This window comes from Sesamum indicum, linkage group LG12, assembly GCF_026168435.1.
Source record: "Sesamum indicum cultivar Baizhima isolate 11 linkage group LG12, ASM2616843v1, whole genome shotgun sequence".
NCBI classification, from domain to species: Eukaryota; Viridiplantae; Streptophyta; class Magnoliopsida; order Lamiales; family Pedaliaceae; genus Sesamum; species Sesamum indicum.
In genome coordinates this window covers 11,728,895-11,748,587 of record NC_142668.1, presented here as the reverse complement: position 1 = coordinate 11,748,587, position 19,693 = coordinate 11,728,895, and the positions used below count along the sequence as shown (strand labels likewise).

Here is a 19,693-nt window from a genome sequence, read left to right as displayed (position 1 = left end):
GATAAAAGTAAGATATATATTTGGCATAATAACTTCTAAAATATAGCTCTATATCTGTACATGAAAAGAGCCAACCATATATATCCTGACGTCGTTATCAAAAGAAACACGTTTTAATGTCTTTCCTCTAAGTTTAGGTTTATGGTCAATACATTGAGAAGAATTATGTGGGAAAAAACGGTGGCTAAGAATTTTTGAATATTCCAACATACTACTTAATCAAATTCCAACATACATGATCTTCTAGTTTTCTTCTATTCGGTCTTAAGTTAAAATTACATTTTTTATACTATAACTTAGAGTTTGGATATTTTTAATCTAAATTCTTACAAAATTTTAAAAATAATCCAATAGCTTTAAAAAAATTCTCAATTTCGGTCTAACTTTAAAACAAAAGTTCAATAACATGTGTAGGTCATGTAGTCGTTTTTCTTCAATAAGAAAAGATGATATCCACATAATATGCGTGTAGCTTTTTCCATTAATTTACTAATATATGAAAAAAAAAAAAACAACTAGAATAGTAAATCAATTAAATAAGGTTTGTTTCAATAAAAAAAAGTAGAAAATTCGTATTTTCTCACATTCTTCAGAGGTTTGAAATTTTAGAAAATATATATGATTTTAACTCTGACTCAATTTAGCTCAAAATTGTGGCAAAAGTCTTTTGTAAATTAAAATTCTGAATATAGATATAAAAGTTAAATTAATATTTAATTTCAGAAATTAAATATTTATATAGTACTACTTAATATTCAAATATTATGTTAATAGTATAAGAAGGTATATCGCTTTCCAATTTAATTGGACATATAATTCAATTCTGTCGACTAGAGACCATTTCCATTAATAAAATGTGTTGACTTACATGATTTTTTTTTTTTATATATATATCTTTTGGATTCAAAATAGAATCATTCTCGATTAATTAAATTAAATGTGTCAATGACCCACATACTGAAGGATCAAGACAGGTACAGACATAGGTTCTTTGGGCATAGTACGTTCAAGGCTCAAAATTTCGAGAGATCTTTTGTTTAAATTTTGGTATGTGCGTGATGTGACTAGAAAAAAAAAATGATTTATGCTATAAATTTAATAGTTATGGAGTAAAAATTATAATAAATATTTTTTTATTGATCACGATTAAATAAATTCATATAGAAAAAGTTATTTATCATGACTTTTAGCCACCTTTACAGATACAATGGCCAATAACTGTTGCATGACCATAGTCAATGAATCTTTGCTATGATTATTTTTTTAACCATGACAATTAACCACGGTTAAATATTGTATTTTTTGTAGTGCGTGTTCCAATCTCCAAAGGTCGTCTATCGTTCGACGTCTGGGCTTAGGGTACGTGGAACGAGCTTGGGACTTGCACAAAGTGACACGTGGGACTTGACCCGGCGTGAGCACTCCGATGCTCAAATTAAGTTGTTATATGAGTAAGTCATATATCGGTACAAATAGTAAATAAGTTTACCTTAACCGTCTTATATGTAGGGGTTTTTATATTTGAGACTAGTTGTACGGACATTACTGGTCTGTCAAGGCGATGCTATCGCATGTCCCTCATCCTTTATTTTCTATTGATCTATGTACTTGATGGGCTTTCTGGAGTTTTTATTTCTGTAAACTCATATCATTCTTAAAATATTTTAAACTCGATTTAATATATTTGGGCTCGCTAATTTTATCCACATTAGTGGGTGAATTTGATGTGTACTCTAGGGGGAAGAGAGAGCGAGAACCCAAAACAGAAAATTTTAATTACTTCTGTTTCCCAATTAAAGGAAAAATACTTTCCGTCAGTTGATCTCGGTTAATCAAAAGAACAGGTAAAAAGGGCATCCAATGATTGATTTCAACTTGATCTGAAAAAAAAGAAGAGGAAGAAAGGCGGGAATTTTACACACGAATTTTGTGTGTAATTATCATATATTATTAATTAATTCGATGACGTCGAAAGTTACTTGCAAGAAACCCTTTCTTACACAAAATCCCCACACACAACTTGTTCAACGTACGATTAATGCCAAAAGTCGCCAAGAAAAACTTGGTCAATCAACACAAGATAGTACGATGAACCTTCCATGGCTGCTAACCCGAAATTCATTAATTAATCAATTACTCAACAACTACATATTCTAATCCACCTAATCCTATATATATATATAGATAGATGATCACGACATTTCTACAGCCCTGATTATCATTACTTACAACTACGTGCCTCCTTGTGATCAACTTCACCATGAAAACATCTCTTGTTCTTCTATTAGTCTTATTTTTTGCAAGCGGAGCGATTTGTCGGCCATTGACAAACAGTTCTCCGGGACTGGTTTCAGATGGAGTGGAGGAGGAAAACAGGTTTTCTTCGTATAATACGATAGGGTTTAAAGGAATCATCGGGAATTCAGGCAGCAGCAGGGAGGAAACCTGCGAGCAAATGTACGGGTTTTTGCCGTGTTCGAAGACAATTCCAGGACACTTGTTCTTGATTCTGGTTTACGAGTACCTACTTTTCCATGCTGAATCCTATGTTGCCTCCGGAGGGGAGAGGATTTTCAAGATTCTTGGCCCTGGTGTGTTCGGTGCCAGCGCTTTCCAGGTTATCGGGTCCCTCCCAGAAGCCCTCATTCTTCTTGGTAAACTCAATTATTATTCTTTTACGCAACACTCACAACTATACATATACATATATATATTCTTGATGAAAAACAGTGAATTATAGTCATGTTTGAAAATTAGTAATTTCATTCGTAATATCCCGGTATGCAACAGCCAGTATGAAATATAACTTTTTTATTATGATATAATTATCAATACACAAACTTTAAATTACCATTCACATATATTAGATGCATTTACTTCTAATTGTGAGTTTCGATACGAAAAATTGTAATTTTAGTAGGTAAGTATGTGGGGTGGTCATTTTAGTTATTTATGAATTTATTTTGGTGAATTAGTCTTGTCATTTTAAATTTTTCTCACAATAATGATAAAGATAGCCAAAAGAAAATACATAACCAGCTTAATTAAATGTACTTTTCTAGTCCTTTTAACAAGATGCGACTATTTCTATCTTTAATATGCGAAATTTTTTTAAACTACAAGATAAAACTAAAATGGATTCTTATAAAATTAAAATTGCCACCCCTATATTTAATTAGACGGGACTAAAACTATAATTTTTTTTATTTTTAATTTTCATATATATATATATATATTAAATTTTATTTTATCACAAGCAATCTTGAGGCCCTTATCCAATAGTGTTATGGTTTATGTTATTGCATAATGGAATGGGTATTAATTATCAAGCGACAACTTGTTAGAAAAGTCTTGTAATAATTACTCCCAAACTATCACGTCCTGCATGCTTGTGGGGTTTGGTTTGAGGGCCTACGGACAATATTCCATTACCTAATCTCCCTAAAATATTAATTCGTCCTACCAAGTTGAATTTCAAAATATAATTATAGTTCTTCTACCTTTCTCCTACCTTTGAAATTCATTAGTTACTTAAATTTCTTTCATTATTTTTGGACCGTAGACATTATGAAATGATTAAATATTTGCATCACAGCCTCCATGACTGCTCCCCGACTCACTATTGTACGTATGCAGATGTCGCAGTGCGTCACATTTGAATACTCTTAGTAACTTGTTTTATAAAATCAAATGTTTGTAAAAGAGAATATGTCTCGCCAGTTGATGCAATTGTTTGGGCCACTCCATCGACGATCAAATTTATCTGGATTTTCTAACATTGTTTCTCGGCCTGGATTTCTTTGCAGCATCTGGGCTTTCAAGCAGCGACGAGATTGCTCAAGAATGTGTGTTGACGGGAGTCGGTTTGCTCGCTGGATCCTCAATCTTGCTACTCACTATAATATGGGGAACCTGCATTATACTCGGGAGCCAATCATTTTCCAGTCATTTGCACTCTAATCTTTCAGACAACAAAAGATACAACCCTCTTGAAAGATTGTTGTTTTCCTTGTGGCCTGGTTTGTCTACTCAACTACTCTTACATAAGAAGTGTGATTGTCTATGGAGTTAAATTATTGTTGTTTTGGTAAAATTCATGGTCCCTTCTGCTTCTTACAGGCCATGGTGTAGTGACGGATTTGGGCGCAAGTTACACTTCCATGATCATGCTTCTGTCCGTGATACCATTAGCGTTAATCCAAATTCCAAGAATTTTCCATTTATCTTATGCTCCTGAAGAAGGAATTTTTGTACTCATCAGTCTTGTTGTCTCAATCATGTTCCTGCTTTGCTACTTTTTCTATCAGGTAGGATTCCATTGCCTATCTTACCTTACCTTGATCAACGCTAATTTGCGTGAAAGCATATTCTTAACAGCTGATAATCTATGGAGCCTGACCTTATGTTACAGTTTTGCTTCCAAACATTAATTTAATCCTTTCATGAGCATTTTGGTAATTGGACCACATATCACTGATAAGTAAACAAGTTTTCTATTCCTAGTGGTTGTCTGCTGTAATTTGCGACTATAAACGTAGATGAGTCCGATACGTAGTTGAATTATTATCAGGTGGTTGTCTGCTGTAATTATACTATTTCTCGATCTTTTAGCAACAAGCGCATGTTTTATTACTTATGTTCGCGAGCGTCTAACTGTTGTAATCTTTGGTTTGACACAATCATGCAGTTCTTCCAGCCTTGGATTCAGAGGAGACGATTGCTGTACATTAAACACGAGCATTTAGTCGTAGACATCCTAAAACATTTGCAGAACGAGACGATGGGGAAACTCTTGACCGACAATGGATCTCCAAATGTGTCAACCATAAGAAGGTACCCTTTCTGTGGATAACATATGTCAGTACTTTGTTATTACATGATAGTCCTCCTGATACATATATGGCATTATATTCAACGCAGGCTATTTGAAGAGAAGGATCAAGATGGAGATAAGGTTATCTCTTTCTCTGAGCTCAAAGAATTTCTGCAAGAAATCAAATTCAGGAACCTCCAGTCGAAGGATGATAATAACACTGCTGAGATCATGAAGGAATTTGATATTGACGAGGATGAGAAAATAACAATGGATGAATTTGTGAATGGAATGACAAAGTGGCTTGATGATACGAAGGATGCGATGAACAAGAGATATCACTCGGTTAAATCACTCAAGGACATGTACCAGGTAAATGGATAAGCTATACAACTCTATCTGACATTTCCCAAAAATAATGATGTTTTTTTACTATAATTGAATACTATGATCCCAATCTTGTCCACTGGCCTGAAATTTTTCATGTTGTCCGGTGACAGGTTCTTAAGCCTTGGATTCAGAAGAAGAGGGAAGAACGTGAAATGATGAAACATCTGATTCCAGATATTTTAGAACATCTTCAAGACTCTGTTTATGGGAGTCTTTTGGCAGACGATGGGACTCCAGATGTCCCTGCTATAAAAAGGTACTTTTCTTTTCAGCAAATTATCCCATCCTTAATTAGTATTATGCTTATTACATACATTGGTTGCAAGCGAGATCATGTTTAAGGTACAACTTCTGGTCTCATTCTTGCATAGTTTTTGGTTCAACTATGAATTCGTTTTCTGTGCTTGTCTAAATACGGTCATTGATCATGCTGCAGGTTGTTCAAAGACATCGATCTTGACAAAGACAACTGCATATCATACTTTGAGTTGAAGGAGCTGATGACGAATATCAAGTTTGGCATAATCCCATACGATGCAGATGTAGCAGCGTCCAAGATAATGGAAGAACTCGACATAAGTGGAGATCAGTTGATTGATGAAGAGGAATTTGTTACCGGATTGTCCAGATGGTTAAACACAGCTCGCAATCAAAGTCCTAACTCAGATGAGAGTGAAGACAATGATTATCAAGTACGTACTAACAAAATAAATAAATAAATTTAATTCCCTTTTTCTCAAGACTGTAATAACCTTATAGATATGAAACCATGCAGAAAACATGGGAACAGACAGACAAGCTCGTGGAAGACAAGTTCATCGACAAGTCACCGTTAGCTTGGACAAAAGCTATAACTCTTTTAGTACTAGGAATCATCATGCTCGGGGTCCTAGCCGAACCTCTCATCCAAAGCGTTCACGATTTCTCTAAAGCTGCAAGAATCCCATCATTCTATGTTGCATTTATATTCGTCCCATTGGCCACCACAGCTCGATTAGCAGTGTCTGCCATCAATGAAGCCCGGAGGAAGAAACTACACACGACTTCTCTGACGTTGTCCGAGGTTTGTTTCTCTGCCAAGGTGTAAATATATATACACAACCATCATTTCTTGACATTAACTTACATGATCTGGACAATGCAGATATACGGTACTGTGTTCATGAACAACATTCTGGGATTAGCCGTTCTTCTTTCACTGATCTATTTTCGCGGTCTGTCGTGGAATTTCTCAGCTGAGGTTCTGATGGTCCTACTGGTATCAGCCATCATCGGCTTCCTCGCAAGTTTCAACACAGTCTTCCCTGTTTGGACATCAATCTTGGCTTATATGCTGTATCCATTGTCATTGATCTTGGTCTACATCCTTGGAGATTCTGATTGGTTGTCGTAAAACCTGGACCAGGTCTCTCAAGATCAACAGAATTTGTAAACTGTGCATAAAAAGTTGTACAGTCTATCGATATATTCTTTTATTCCTTAGTCCCTTTTGTATGAAATTGGAGCAGTTAATAAAGACCCCATAATTTTATTGTCCAAAAATTTTCGTGGAAAGGAGAAACGGAAAAAAGATACTACAGAAAGGAATTCTTTACCGATCTTAACTGAAAGGAAACCGACACTGAACTTGGAAGCCCAAAATTAACAAGTCTTTGTTAAATTTGAATTAATTATATGATAAGTATAATATATTTATTATACGATTGATTTCATTCGATTAATAAAAAAATTCCCTTGCAAGAAAGTTAATTTTAGTACAAGCGCACTCATGAAAGTCTTACATGAAAAGAGCGTGGTTTCTATAAATATGGGTTGTTTGCATCTACTCCCTCACATATGACCTTTGGCAAAACCTTCCTTGCGCTACTTAAATTTAGCACCTTTGTATGAATTAACCATCTAATTAATTATTAAAAAGAGTTTCATATCTGAGAATGTATTTTGTAATTTTGTTAAATTTGAGGAAGACAACTATAATTTAATGTAATTAAATGATATATTAGAATAATCTATTAATGTAGTACTCATGTAAAATAGAAAGGGTAAATTCCAACCCGCTTCTATGAAGTTTGACATATTTACAAATAACTCCCATTATTTAAAAAATTATCGATATTCCTGATTTTATCGAAACATTAAGGACATTTATAATTTTTGAAACAACGAGAGAGTATTCGTAATTATAATAAATCTCACTGGAGTTTCTTGTAATTTTTTCCAAATAAAAAATTGAAATACACGATTACAAACATAGTCTTTTTTTTTAATACCAAAATGGCTAAATTACCTTTTTGGTCCCATAAAAAAAAGCACATTTTCTTATTAGTCTCATGCTTTATGGAATTTCCGTATTGGTTCCATTTTGTTTAAAAAAAAAAAATCAAGTTAGTTCCCCGCAACTTTTATCGTCAATTTTTAACGACTGAAGTGGTCAAACATTAGTCTAATTACTGTTGAAGGTGCCTCCATGACGAAATTTCAAAGTAATGGCATATTTATATTCATTGGAAAAAAAAATAAAGAATATGTATAAATATAAATTGTTTTATTCAAGATTGAACAAACAAAAAAGTAAAAAACATAATTATAATATTTAAATATAAAAAGACAATGTAATTCAACTGACATTTGACAATTAACTTGAATTTTTTTTTGTAACAAAATAGGATCAAAACAGAATTCTCATAAAACGTGGAACTAATAAAAAAATGTGCCTTTTTACGGGACCAAAAAGGTCATTTAGGCTACCAAAACCAACATGATCCTGTCTTGGCACGGAGCTTTGACGCTGTAGAATGCAGCATTATCACTAAAAACTGGTCAACTCATGTATGCAAAAATTGAGCTCCCATCATCATCCACCATGAAACCTCTGTGCCTTACGCATAATCTTCTCCTATGCCTCACCATCCTACTCGTCTCACCCACCACAATCATTTCTCGCCCACTAATCTCAGGCGGAAATGAATTTCCCTCTGATCCCGTCGACACGATACGCCTCAAAGGAATTGTCGATTCTGGAGGGAGTGAGGGGAAATTCGAATCCGAGTCGTGCTCGCAGATGTACGGGTTCCTGCCGTGCTCGGAGAGCGTATGGGGGCACGTATTCTTGATTGTGGTTTATGAGTACCTACTATTTCATGGAGAGTCGTACGTTGCCTCGGGAGGCGAAAGGATTTTCAAAATCCTGGGTCCTGGCGTGTTTGGCGCCTGTGCCTTTCAGCTCATCGGCTCTCTTCCTGAATCCCTCATTCTTCTTGGTACGAAACACCTCTTTCCCTTTGCTTCCCTTTCCTTTTTCCTGTATTGCTCCAAGTTTTGTCTTCATCCACCTCAAATTTTTATCTAAACCGAGTTTAGTCATGTTGAATACGATACACTTGCGATGTAATTGGTCATTTTTTTTAATCATATACCAATAAAATAATTAATTTTGATGTTACTGATCTCGATTTGAATTAAAATAATTTTCTTGATTGACTCCATCAATCGTCAACCAGCACAGTGGTTTAGTGGTTGATTTATTCAACTATTTTTTATTTTCTAATATCACAAGTTTAAATTTTGTTTGAATCGTAAACTTCGTTATTTTATATGAATGTATTATGAATTGGCTACACTTTGATTATAATGTTTGATTTACAAAAACTAAGGTTTGACTTTTAATGTGTCGATGGAATTAAAGGGACTACATTACTTTATTAATAAACTTGAGAAAAATGAATATTTCCTAACAATTAATTTAATTTTTATTGATATAATGACACAATTAAAGCAAGTTTAATTGGACGCAAAGGCTAAGGTTTTCAGCCGCCACAGTAGTTTAATGCTTTTCATAGTCATTGCAATTGTTATCATGGTATTTATAAATCTTTTTTAAACGGCCATAGCTATAGCATGTATGACTATGATCTTTGTAGATATGTGGATTGTTTTTTTTTTTTTTCTTCAAATTTTATTTTATTTAATATATACATACTACGTGTTTAATATTTATTAAATAAAATAAATAATATAATTTCTATATGCATAACAAGCATATATTAATTGAAATAAAGGATGCAACAGAATTTAAAATAAAAATTAAATATTAAATTATTTGATCAATGAAAGTTGCAAGTAGAATATTCAAAATTAACAGATGATGGTATGATCTGTAAGAAGTGGATTGACTTATTTGATGGGAATCCAATAGCTTACCTTATGGAAAGGAAATTATTTATTGGATACCATTTATTTATATTTATATTTATAGTGTCATAGTCATGTTACCCTTTGATTAATATAAATCATTGTGAAGGATATTTTATTCTAAACCTAATTCATTTAAATTATGGTATTTAATTACAAGTTGTTGTTTTCGAGACCTCGTCGATATCTATTAATAAAATTTTTGTGTAACGTTGCTAGTTGAAATTTCATAAAATTATCAAGAATTCAAGACTATGGATCTGGGACAATTTATTATGTTATTATTGCTATGATTTGATAGTTATGAAATGGTATATTGAATTATTAATTCCTATTTTAATTTAATAATGTAATTATTATTTTTCATTAAATATTATTTGACGTGTTGGGCCTAAGGCCCAACTCGAATCAAGATTATTCTAAGGCCGCCAGAGGTCCAGAACTTTGGTGGATTTACTTTGAATAAAAACTGATAAGGCCTACGAGCTCTATTTAATTGACAAATTTGAGACTTTATAACCAAAAATTCATGGACTCGAATTTTACTTTGATCTGTTTTAATGTAATAATTATTAGTTAATTATGTATATTTCATATTAATAATTGACGTGTATCGATTATTAATTTTTGTATGATGTAATTATAATTAATTTATTTTAAAAAGTTATAATATTAACCAAATAAAAAATATATATCAATGTTTCTGATAATTAACTTTAGACCCATGTATAAAATTATTAATTAATATAATTTTACAAACCACATGTCTACCCGTGTAATTATCCCTTATCAACTTTAATTCTGACAAACACTCCAACGTTTTCCGTTCGCCCCATTTTCTTGGCAGCATCGGGACTGTTGAACAGTAAAGAAGAGGCTCAAGATTGCGTGTTAACCGGAGTCGGATTGCTGGCCGGATCCTCAATCTTGCTTCTCACTCTACTGTGGGGAACCTGTGTTATCCTCGGTACTCGAGATTTCTCCGATTACTTGCAGTCTGATGCTGCATCTTCTTCAGATTGTCCGAACCAAAAGAACCCTCTTGAAAGACTGTTCTTATCACTATGGCCTGGTATAATTCTTCTCCTTTCAAGCATAATCCTTATGTTTATCATGTTGTGCGTGGATTTCCTTGAAAATGGCTGCTTTTGGCTGCTTCAGGTTATGGGTTGGTGACAGATTCATGGACAGGTTACACTGCAAGAATTATGCTTGTTTCAGTGATCCCGTTTACTATCATCCAATTTCCAAGACTCTTCCGTTTATCTTTGTTCTGGGAGCGAGTTTTCGTAGTGATCGCTCTTGTTGTTTCTGTAATATTCTTGCTTTCTTACTTCTTCTATCAGGTATTGCACTTGTGACTATGTTTTGCTCAAGCTTGAAATGTTTGATATCTCTTTGAAATTTGGAAAGTTTGTACATTCTGTGAAAACATCTTGCCATCTGGTTGCTACCTCAGTATGGGTAAACATGGTTCTTTGGCAATAAAATATTATGTTAACTGAAGCTCCCAAGTAGTTAGAAATCTTTAGCACTAAACGGCTTGTTGCGGACTCTGCTTTTATGCTCTAATGTGAAAGGCAAAAGTTAGAGTATGCATAAGAGTTGCATTTTTAAATGGTAGGGATAACGACATAGGCAGATATGAGGTTTGGATATATTACAAAAAGAAAAACCATCAATATATCGTTTTTTATATTAATAGTTCCTGTTTCACCATCTGGTTTTGTGGGGAATTTGTAGTGTAAGATATGACTTTTGGGAAACGTGTGCAGCTTTCCAAGATCAACGGATTCTTGGTAATATGCCTAAATTTGGTGATGTGTTAGTGTAATTGTCTCTAGGTCTTACTCAAATGGGAACCTTGTGAAGGACTGGACTGACGAGCATCAACAAGATGTATGATATGCCTGTCTCACTGTTAACCTAAAAGCATAGTTGTTTTCAAAGTCAAAACACTGCTTATAGTTATAATTCAGTTCATTCCTTAATCCATTGCTAATAGATCTAGCTTTATTGGTTCTGAGTACATTATGTGTGAAGCCGAACTAATTTTCGGTTGTGAAATATAGTTTTTAGAAATTACTGCTGCATGCCAATTTGATTTTATCAGTAACTTAGATGTACATGCACTTCTAAAGGGTCCTCACTTGTTCAACAAATCTTTATTGATGAAATATTGGTTTCGTACGTTGAGCAGTTGTTTCAGCCTTGGATTCAGAAGAGGCAGCTTTTATATCTAAAGCATGGGCATTTAGTGGTGGACATACTTAAACATGTGCAGTATCAGACTATGGGGAGTCTCTTTACCGATGACGGTGGACCAAATTTATCAGTAATAAGGAGGTATGATTCATTAAGTTCTGAAGTCTTTCATATCTAGTTGGGCATTCATGGGTCGTCTAACTTCCATAATAATTTCCTGCAGGATATTTGAAGAAACAGATCAAGATGGAGATAAGTATCTTACAGCGGCTGAGCTCAAAGACTTTCTCCGGGAAATTAAATTTAGAAAATTATACTCCGACAAGGATAAAGTGACTGAAGATATGATGAAGGAATTTGATGCCAACAAAGACAAGAAGATAACTGTTGATGAATTTGTTAAGGGAATGGAGAAATGGATTGAGGAGACAAAAAAGGATTCGGACAAAACTTATCACTTAAATGAGGTACTCTGCTTTGTTCTACATATTATAATATGAAATTTTGTATTATGACTTACTGAACTTTTATGTGTAATTCTTTTATCAAGTAATGCTGTTTGATATTCCGATGTAATTTGATGACTTTTACCTTGTTCATGATTTCAATTCTATGTATCTTGATTAGGTTCTCCAACCTTGGATCGAAAAGAAAAGGGAAGAACGTGAAATGATGAAAAATCTAATTCCTGACATTTTAGAGCATCTTAAGGCCTCCGTACATGGGAGCCTTTTGACAGGAAACGGAACTCCGGATTTACCTGCTATAAAAAGGTGAAATATTTTCAAAATCATACCCTCTGTATTTGAATACTAGAAAAAATTAGGCTCCTCATGATCCATGAAAATAAAAACAAAAGATTTAGTTAAGGTTTAGAACTTGCATCTTTACTCTGTTGTATTTAAATACAAGAATATCATGCAAAGCTTGCGCAGCAAATCCTACAAACAGTATTTGACTAACCAGTAAATTGCAGGTTGTTTAAAGACATTGATCATGATAAAGATGATTTTGTTTCACATGCTGAACTCAAAGACCTTATGATGGATATAAAGTTCGGGATCATACCAAATGATATAGATGCTGCAGCATCCAAAATGATGGAAGAACTGGATGTAAGTGGAGATCAGTTGATAAACGAGGAAGAATTTGTGACTGGGTTGTCCAAATGGCTGAAATCATCTTATGTTAATCAAACTACAACACCTGAGATATACAAGGATTCTGGTTATCAAGTAAGTCGAATTCTTACAAGGCTTGCTCGTATTTGAGACTGCTTTTAGTGTGGATTTCATGAATATGTAATCCTTTTGCGATAAACCATGCAGGAAAAATGGGAACAGACAGAAAAGTTGGTGGAAGATAAATTGATCGATAAATCTGTACTTGCATGGACAAAAGCTATAGCCCTTGTGGTGCTCGGGATTGTTATGCTAGGTCTTCTAGCCGAACCCCTTATCCACAGTGTTCAGAATCTTTCAGAAGCTGCAAACATACCGTCATTCTTCATTGCTTTCATCTTTGTCCCGTTGGCTACAAATGCAAGAATAGCAATATCGGCTATCAGTGAAGTGCGCAGGAAGAAACTAAACATCAATTCTTTGACATTTTCAGAGGTTTGCTTCTCTTATTTGCTGTTGAAACATAAAGAAAATCGTTACTCATTGGAGCTAACACGATGTTTCAAACAATGCAGATATACGGTACGGTGTTGATGAACAACCTTCTGGGCTTTTCCGTTCTTCTTTCCCTGATTTATTTCCGTGGATTGTCTTGGGACTTCTCGGTCGAGGTTCTTATGGTCCTCATTGTTTCTGCTGTTATGGGATGCCTTGCAAGTTTCAGCACTATTTTCCCTGTTTGGACATCATTCTTGGCTTATCTGTTGTATCCAATGTCTTTGGTCCTAGTTAATGTTCTTGGTGATTTCAAGTGGTCATCCTAGACTGTGACAAGGTAACAATTGCAGAAGTAGCCAAATTTTGACACAGGTTATCTTACCTGGTATTGCCTCTTGTTGATTAAGGCTTATTGCTTGTTCATGAACCCTAATTCCATTTTCTTTTTGAGAAAAATGAGTAAGAAGTTTTTAAATGGTAATTCTTATTAGCATTAACTCTATTTAATTTAGGATTAATTACACTTAGACCCCTCTAAAAATATAAAATTGCACTTTCCCCCAATTTTTTTTTTTTTAAATTATACTTACATTTCCTTCAAAGTTTCTCCCTTTAGACCTGACTCCATCCGTTAAGGTTTGGACGAAGAATGTTGGTGTAGAAAAAAGTACATAAATTTTTACTCTTGCCCATTATTTAACATTCTCATTATATTTTTATACTTATAAAGAAATAAATGTAATATAATATATGTATATACGAAATAAGATTAACATCATTATATTTTTTTTCTTATACAAAATTATTACATGAGAATATAATATAAGTACAAATTCATTGCTTGAGAATATTAAATAAAGAATGACATTAAAAATTTATCTAATATTTTTGGTCCAAATTCTAAGAAAAAAGGGTCAAGTGTAACCATCGAATTTCTAAAAAAAGTGTAAGTATAATTTTAGAATTTGGGGGAAAGTGATTAACCCATTAATCTAATCATATGAGGCCAATTTTATGAAGGACAAGTAACATGGCGAGTTCTAGCCACTTGGGTCTATTTTGTAATCCAACTCTGGAGATATTATGGGCAAATTATACCAACCAAACAAATCCTTAACTGAATTTATGCATGAGAAATTGCGAAACTTATCAAATCTTGATATTCACTCCCAAAATAATTGCTTGTTTTTAAGAATAAAAAGGCAAATATATTAATTCTTTCATCATCAAATATATTAAATATGTCATATTATTGAATACTATATTTTAAATTGTTGATTAACTCATTTATAATCATATTAAAGAATTAGTGAAATTAACAAATAAATTGGGGCAATGAAACAAAGGAACAACATTTAGTGACGTGCATAGCATTTTAATATGTATTTCCTTCTCATATTTTTAGGGTTTTTATTTTGGATGTAATTACACTATTCCACTTACAACCCCATTGAGAAAGAATTGTAATAAATGTTAATATATTAGCAGTGTAATGCAATTTATGTTATGTGACATTACAAATCAGTAAATTATTTTTCGAAAAGGAAAATTATTTTATTTTAAAAAATATAGGGGATAAATTATTAAAAAAAACTATAAAAGAGTAATTTTGCACATTTACAATATTATAGGGGGCTAAATTATATTTTTTTCTGTATATGTAGCGTAAAATCTAAATATTTTTTGGACCCCGAATTCGATATAATATTATCAAAATGTTAAAAAATAATACTACCATAACTTTATAAATAAGATACAATAATATCATTAAAAGATTAATTTTTTTTAAATTTATATGTTTATATTTTACATTTTAAAATAATAAAAATTTTAAGATATATGCTACTTACATATATTAATATTAACGTATCTATAAATTATTTATATTATTATTTTAATTTATAAAAATATTATGTTTGTGTATTATCTTCTAGAGAGAGAGATTGAGAGAACATGAGAGTGATGATATTGATTGCTGAAAAAATTAGGATGGTCTAAATAAGAGAAGATGTAGAAAATTGGGGGGAGGGGGGGGGGGGATTTTGTTTCCTAATGAGTTGCAATAATATTAGGCATTTTAATAGATACGCCCATTATTATGAATATTTTTTTTTCAATAATTGGGACATATAAAATGATATATTTACATTTAATTCCACCTATATGGATATGGTGGAATTAAATATTCTACCCATTCAAGATAGTTATTTTTCATCTAGTCGTCCTTATTATGGGGCGGCTTGATTAATATCAGGCCAGCCATGCAAGTAAAATAAGACAAATTCAGATATCCCATACCGTTCGACCTTATCACTTGAAGTAAACAAATTTGCACGGTGATCAAAATTGTCGAACATATTGAGATATGATTTTTGTAATAGGGTTGTATGATATCACCTTTATTTTTCTATTTATATTTAAAAAGAGAGAAACGTATAATAAAGATTAGGGTAAATTACAACAGGCTCTCCTAAAATTTGTTATAGTTACAAATACCCCATCAAATTATAAATACTCTAACAAATACACCCTTGTGGTAGCTCATTGTATGAGGGTATTTGTTCAAATATTTATAATTTTTGAAAAATATTTTATAATTTTTTAAATAATAAATAAGTGTTTATAATTAGGACAAATTCAAAGAATGCGTACTAATTTACCCCAAAGATAATTGATGCAAAAAAGTCTGGTACGTGCCTTCTCCAATCTTCATCAGACGTACTTCGTTCACACCCTGTTTAAGATTTTGTACTTTTTCTTTCAATCATTTGCATTTTGGCAAGTAAAACGGACCTACATCGTCACGTCATGTTCACCCTCTCGCCTTAAATTCCCCATTCATCCAAAAGTGTGATTCTGCCTTTTGAACACGCGTTTACATCCAACTACCATATCAAAATGCACTACCTAATTCATTTCTTTAGGAAATATATACATATACATATACATATATATATTAATAAAATATTTTCTTTTCTTTTCTTTTTTTAATTTCAAAACAAACTTATATTTAAAATAAATCGAATACAACCTAAATCACGGCATGAAGTCTCCTAACATGAATTTTTCAGAGGCTTAAATGAGTGCAGTAAAGTTGTTCACCCACTCTATTGTCAAAGTGTGAAATCTGACCCAATATTATATTTAAATTCATAAATTATTAGTTCAACCTTATGTTGAATTGGTTGGTCTACTCAAAGGTGGGGGTTCGCGGGTAAATTTTTTTGGCATACATTTTTGTATTAAGAGTAAAATTGTAATTTTACAAAATTATGCAGACATAATGTATAATTGATATTCTGGTATTATAGAAGAGGGCCTTCTTAAAGTTTCGTCCGCCATTTTTTTTTTTATGTTATTTCACCAAATTTTCTACACTTATCCCTCTTTTATTAATTTTCGAGTTGTCCCTTCTCAATTTACATGTAGCATTAGCTTCTTATATATTTTTTAAAATATTTTTAATTTATTCCATTAAAGATATTTTTAAAAATAATATTTAATTATGCAGACGATTTGAGTGCGGCATCATGCACGCACAAATATAAGTAATTAATGGATGATCTTGTATTATAATAACAAAAATTCATACTAATAAAATTGATCTTAAACAACCTCACATATAAGAAAATTATCCGTACCACGTAAATTTAAATATTTTATATTTAATTTACAAATTTCACAATCTATTAATCAATTTATCAAAACCAACCAACTCATACTGCTTTTTCCTTTCCTAATGAAAACAAGGAAATATGCATATATGTTAATATACATATATATATTGCATTTTAATATTTAAATTAAAGTGTATGTCTTTTCATATTCCTCTCATTGAAGTTGAGACCAATGGATGTTTATAGTCATAATATTTGTAATAATCTCTTTTTAATACCATCATCTCATTATTACACCATATTCATACATATTACTATTCACTTATCACCACTTTCTATTACGTAATTGTCCATTAATTCACATTAAAATAATGGATGATTTCTACACCTATGAAAGAGGACATCATTCTACTTGTTTTGAAGTACACACATACACATATACTACATGCAATTATTTTATAAGAGATAATTATATTAGTTGTTGGAATGTGCTCCTTTTTAGTGGAGGTTTGAACTCTATTACTTGTCCGGAGTGAATTAAAGCCATACGACGTTGTCGGGTTGTTGTATCCTGAAGAGGACAAGTCAAGAGTAATGTTGTTGGACCAATGAGAAGTCTGTTGCAGTGGGCTTGAATCTCCTTAAGGAGAGCAAGATATTTAATTGTAAATTGTTATTTCTATAACAATATATATAAAATAATTTTTTAATAAATATTACAATTTCATCAAATAAGAAACATGTGGTTGCTCCCTGAACCTAAACAATTATTACTTAAAAAATTCAAAGATTGTTAAGAGGAATAAATTAAATTAAATTCCAAAGTCAATCAACCCATCACCTCCCACGTGCTAGAGTTGTCAGAAACTGTTGATCCAATCTCAAACCCATTCCTCTAATTTCCAAATAATATCCGAATAAATAATAATGATCAAATCAAATGTTTCTTGAATTTTCTATCAATATCTAAATTATAATTTGATCTGTCTTCATTATATATATATATGTTTTATTTAAATAAATTGATGCGGACATGACGGGTAATCCATTGTTTCTTAATTGTTCGCATACATGTACAAGTGATGGTATTATTTTTATTCTACTTCAAAAATTAAATAAAAGGTAAATTATAATATTTTTTTTTTAAATTTAGACTATAAAAAATTTGATTTAAAAAAATAAATTATTCATAATCTACAAGGACAATTAGTTAGCAAAAACAAAAAAATGAATTGAAATATAACGACGACTAGTAGATTAAGTTAGTTGTTGGGTCGTTGTTCAAATTAAATGTATTAATAATTTTTTAAATAATAAAAATTATATCAAATTCAAAAAGAATTTATTGTAATATATCCTTAAATAAAAGATAATTCAAAATATGCCCGAAATATGCAAATGATAACGGCATAAAGATTATTGTTGGATATGATGATGATGATGAGGCTCATGACTTGTCCGAGACAAGAGAAGATTTTCTTACTGTTTTGTCTTATTTTATCAGATGAAATTGACGTTAAATCAGGTCGGCCGGCCGACTTCGGTGTTCACACCAGCTAAGCTTTTAAGTCAATTATGCAATAAACGTACAAGTAAATGAGAGGGTTGATGATAATACCAACTACTCCTACAGCAAGGCCTGGTACTGGGGTAGCCCACCTAAATTCACACTATCAATAATTCATCTTCAATGACTAGCCCTCAAATCCTCATCCTCTACTCGCCACATATATCTTATCATACACCTCCAAAGAACGCTCTGAATATGTCACTCTCTTGAATTGATGACTCCTGTTTGTGGTAGTTACTATCGTCAAGATGGTGTTATATTAATTTCTTGCAATTTGATCGGTGTTTCATTGTATGAGTTATTGTTCGTTTTGATCTGATACAAGTCTCACAATTTTGTTTTGAAAATGTGCCTTACAAGAATAGAGGTCTTAGCTCAATAATCCCGGAGCAATTATTATCTATTTTGATTTCAAAACAAAATAATTTTGTCCTATTAAGGCGTCTCACATGGGAGATGAGGCCTCAGAACTCCTAAGCCATTTAAGTTCACTGTTTGCAATTGAGTTCATTCAATTTTTTGCTGATGTCAGCAAATTTCATAAATTTTACTAACAAATAAATACAAACAGATCTATTTATTAGACAAAAACAAACATTAGAGATATTAAATATAACCTTTTAAATAATAAAAAATATATATAATTATATGAAATCACATAAGAGTGTGGCTTAATTATCTAAATAAATTATGACAGAGATTTTAATTTCTATAGTTGAGAAGTAGAAAGGGGGAAGATTCTCATTTTTGCACCAACATTTAGTTCACACGATCTTTGCTATTATGTCGTTATTTACATCTTAAGCAAAGTTTTACGTAATCAATCATAACCTTTTCCAACTTTGCACGGATAAAAGTAACATCGACAGGAATATGATACTCCACTGCTCCCCCCCCAACTCCTATAAAGCTTGACTTATATTTTTGTGACGTGTAATTAACATAAAATACAATTTTCAAATATAACGAATTAAATTTTTTGAAATTATATAGCTATATACATTTTTCTTATTCGGAATTATTTGAGTTATAATAAATATAAATGAAATATTTTAGTTTATTTACTAAATTCTTGAAAATAATAAACTAAATGATTATGTTTAAACTGTGTGGTTAGAGGGCAATAGTTATGTGTTGGTTGATTGGTGTGATGAAATTTGGGGCAGATCTGGAATAATAGATATTTATGGGGCAAAGAATAAAATATTTGATTATTCTAATTGCACAGTATTCTATTGTCTTCACTAATAATAAAAGCCAAAATTCAAAGAGTGCCCCTCCATTTATC

The 19,693-nt window shown here is 32.1% G+C and overlaps 2 protein-coding genes across 2 annotated transcripts; both read left to right on the top strand.

Annotated features, from left to right (window-relative positions):
* The first annotated feature begins 2,192 nt into the window (after nt 1–2,192).
* Nucleotides 2,193–6,719, top strand: LOC105165819 (sodium/calcium exchanger NCL1). The gene is made up of 9 exons (XM_011084982.3): nt 2,193–2,654; nt 3,807–4,019; nt 4,120–4,307; nt 4,688–4,833; nt 4,921–5,185; nt 5,314–5,459; nt 5,640–5,895; nt 5,979–6,266; nt 6,348–6,719. Exons 1-9 carry the CDS (start codon nt 2,261–2,263, stop codon nt 6,594–6,596), a joined length of 2,145 nt encoding a protein of 714 aa, XP_011083284.1. The 5' UTR covers nt 2,193–2,260; the 3' UTR covers nt 6,597–6,719.
* A 1,172-nt stretch (nt 6,720–7,891) lies between these two features.
* On the top strand, nt 7,892–13,699 carry LOC105165425 (sodium/calcium exchanger NCL2). The gene is made up of 9 exons (XM_011084428.3): nt 7,892–8,463; nt 10,242–10,466; nt 10,556–10,740; nt 11,595–11,740; nt 11,823–12,066; nt 12,227–12,372; nt 12,576–12,834; nt 12,928–13,215; nt 13,296–13,699. The coding sequence occupies exons 1-9, from the start codon at nt 8,031–8,033 to the stop codon at nt 13,542–13,544; spliced, it is 2,175 nt and encodes a 724-aa protein (XP_011082730.1). The 5' UTR covers nt 7,892–8,030; the 3' UTR covers nt 13,545–13,699.
* The last annotated feature ends 5,994 nt before the right edge of the window (nt 13,700–19,693 follow it).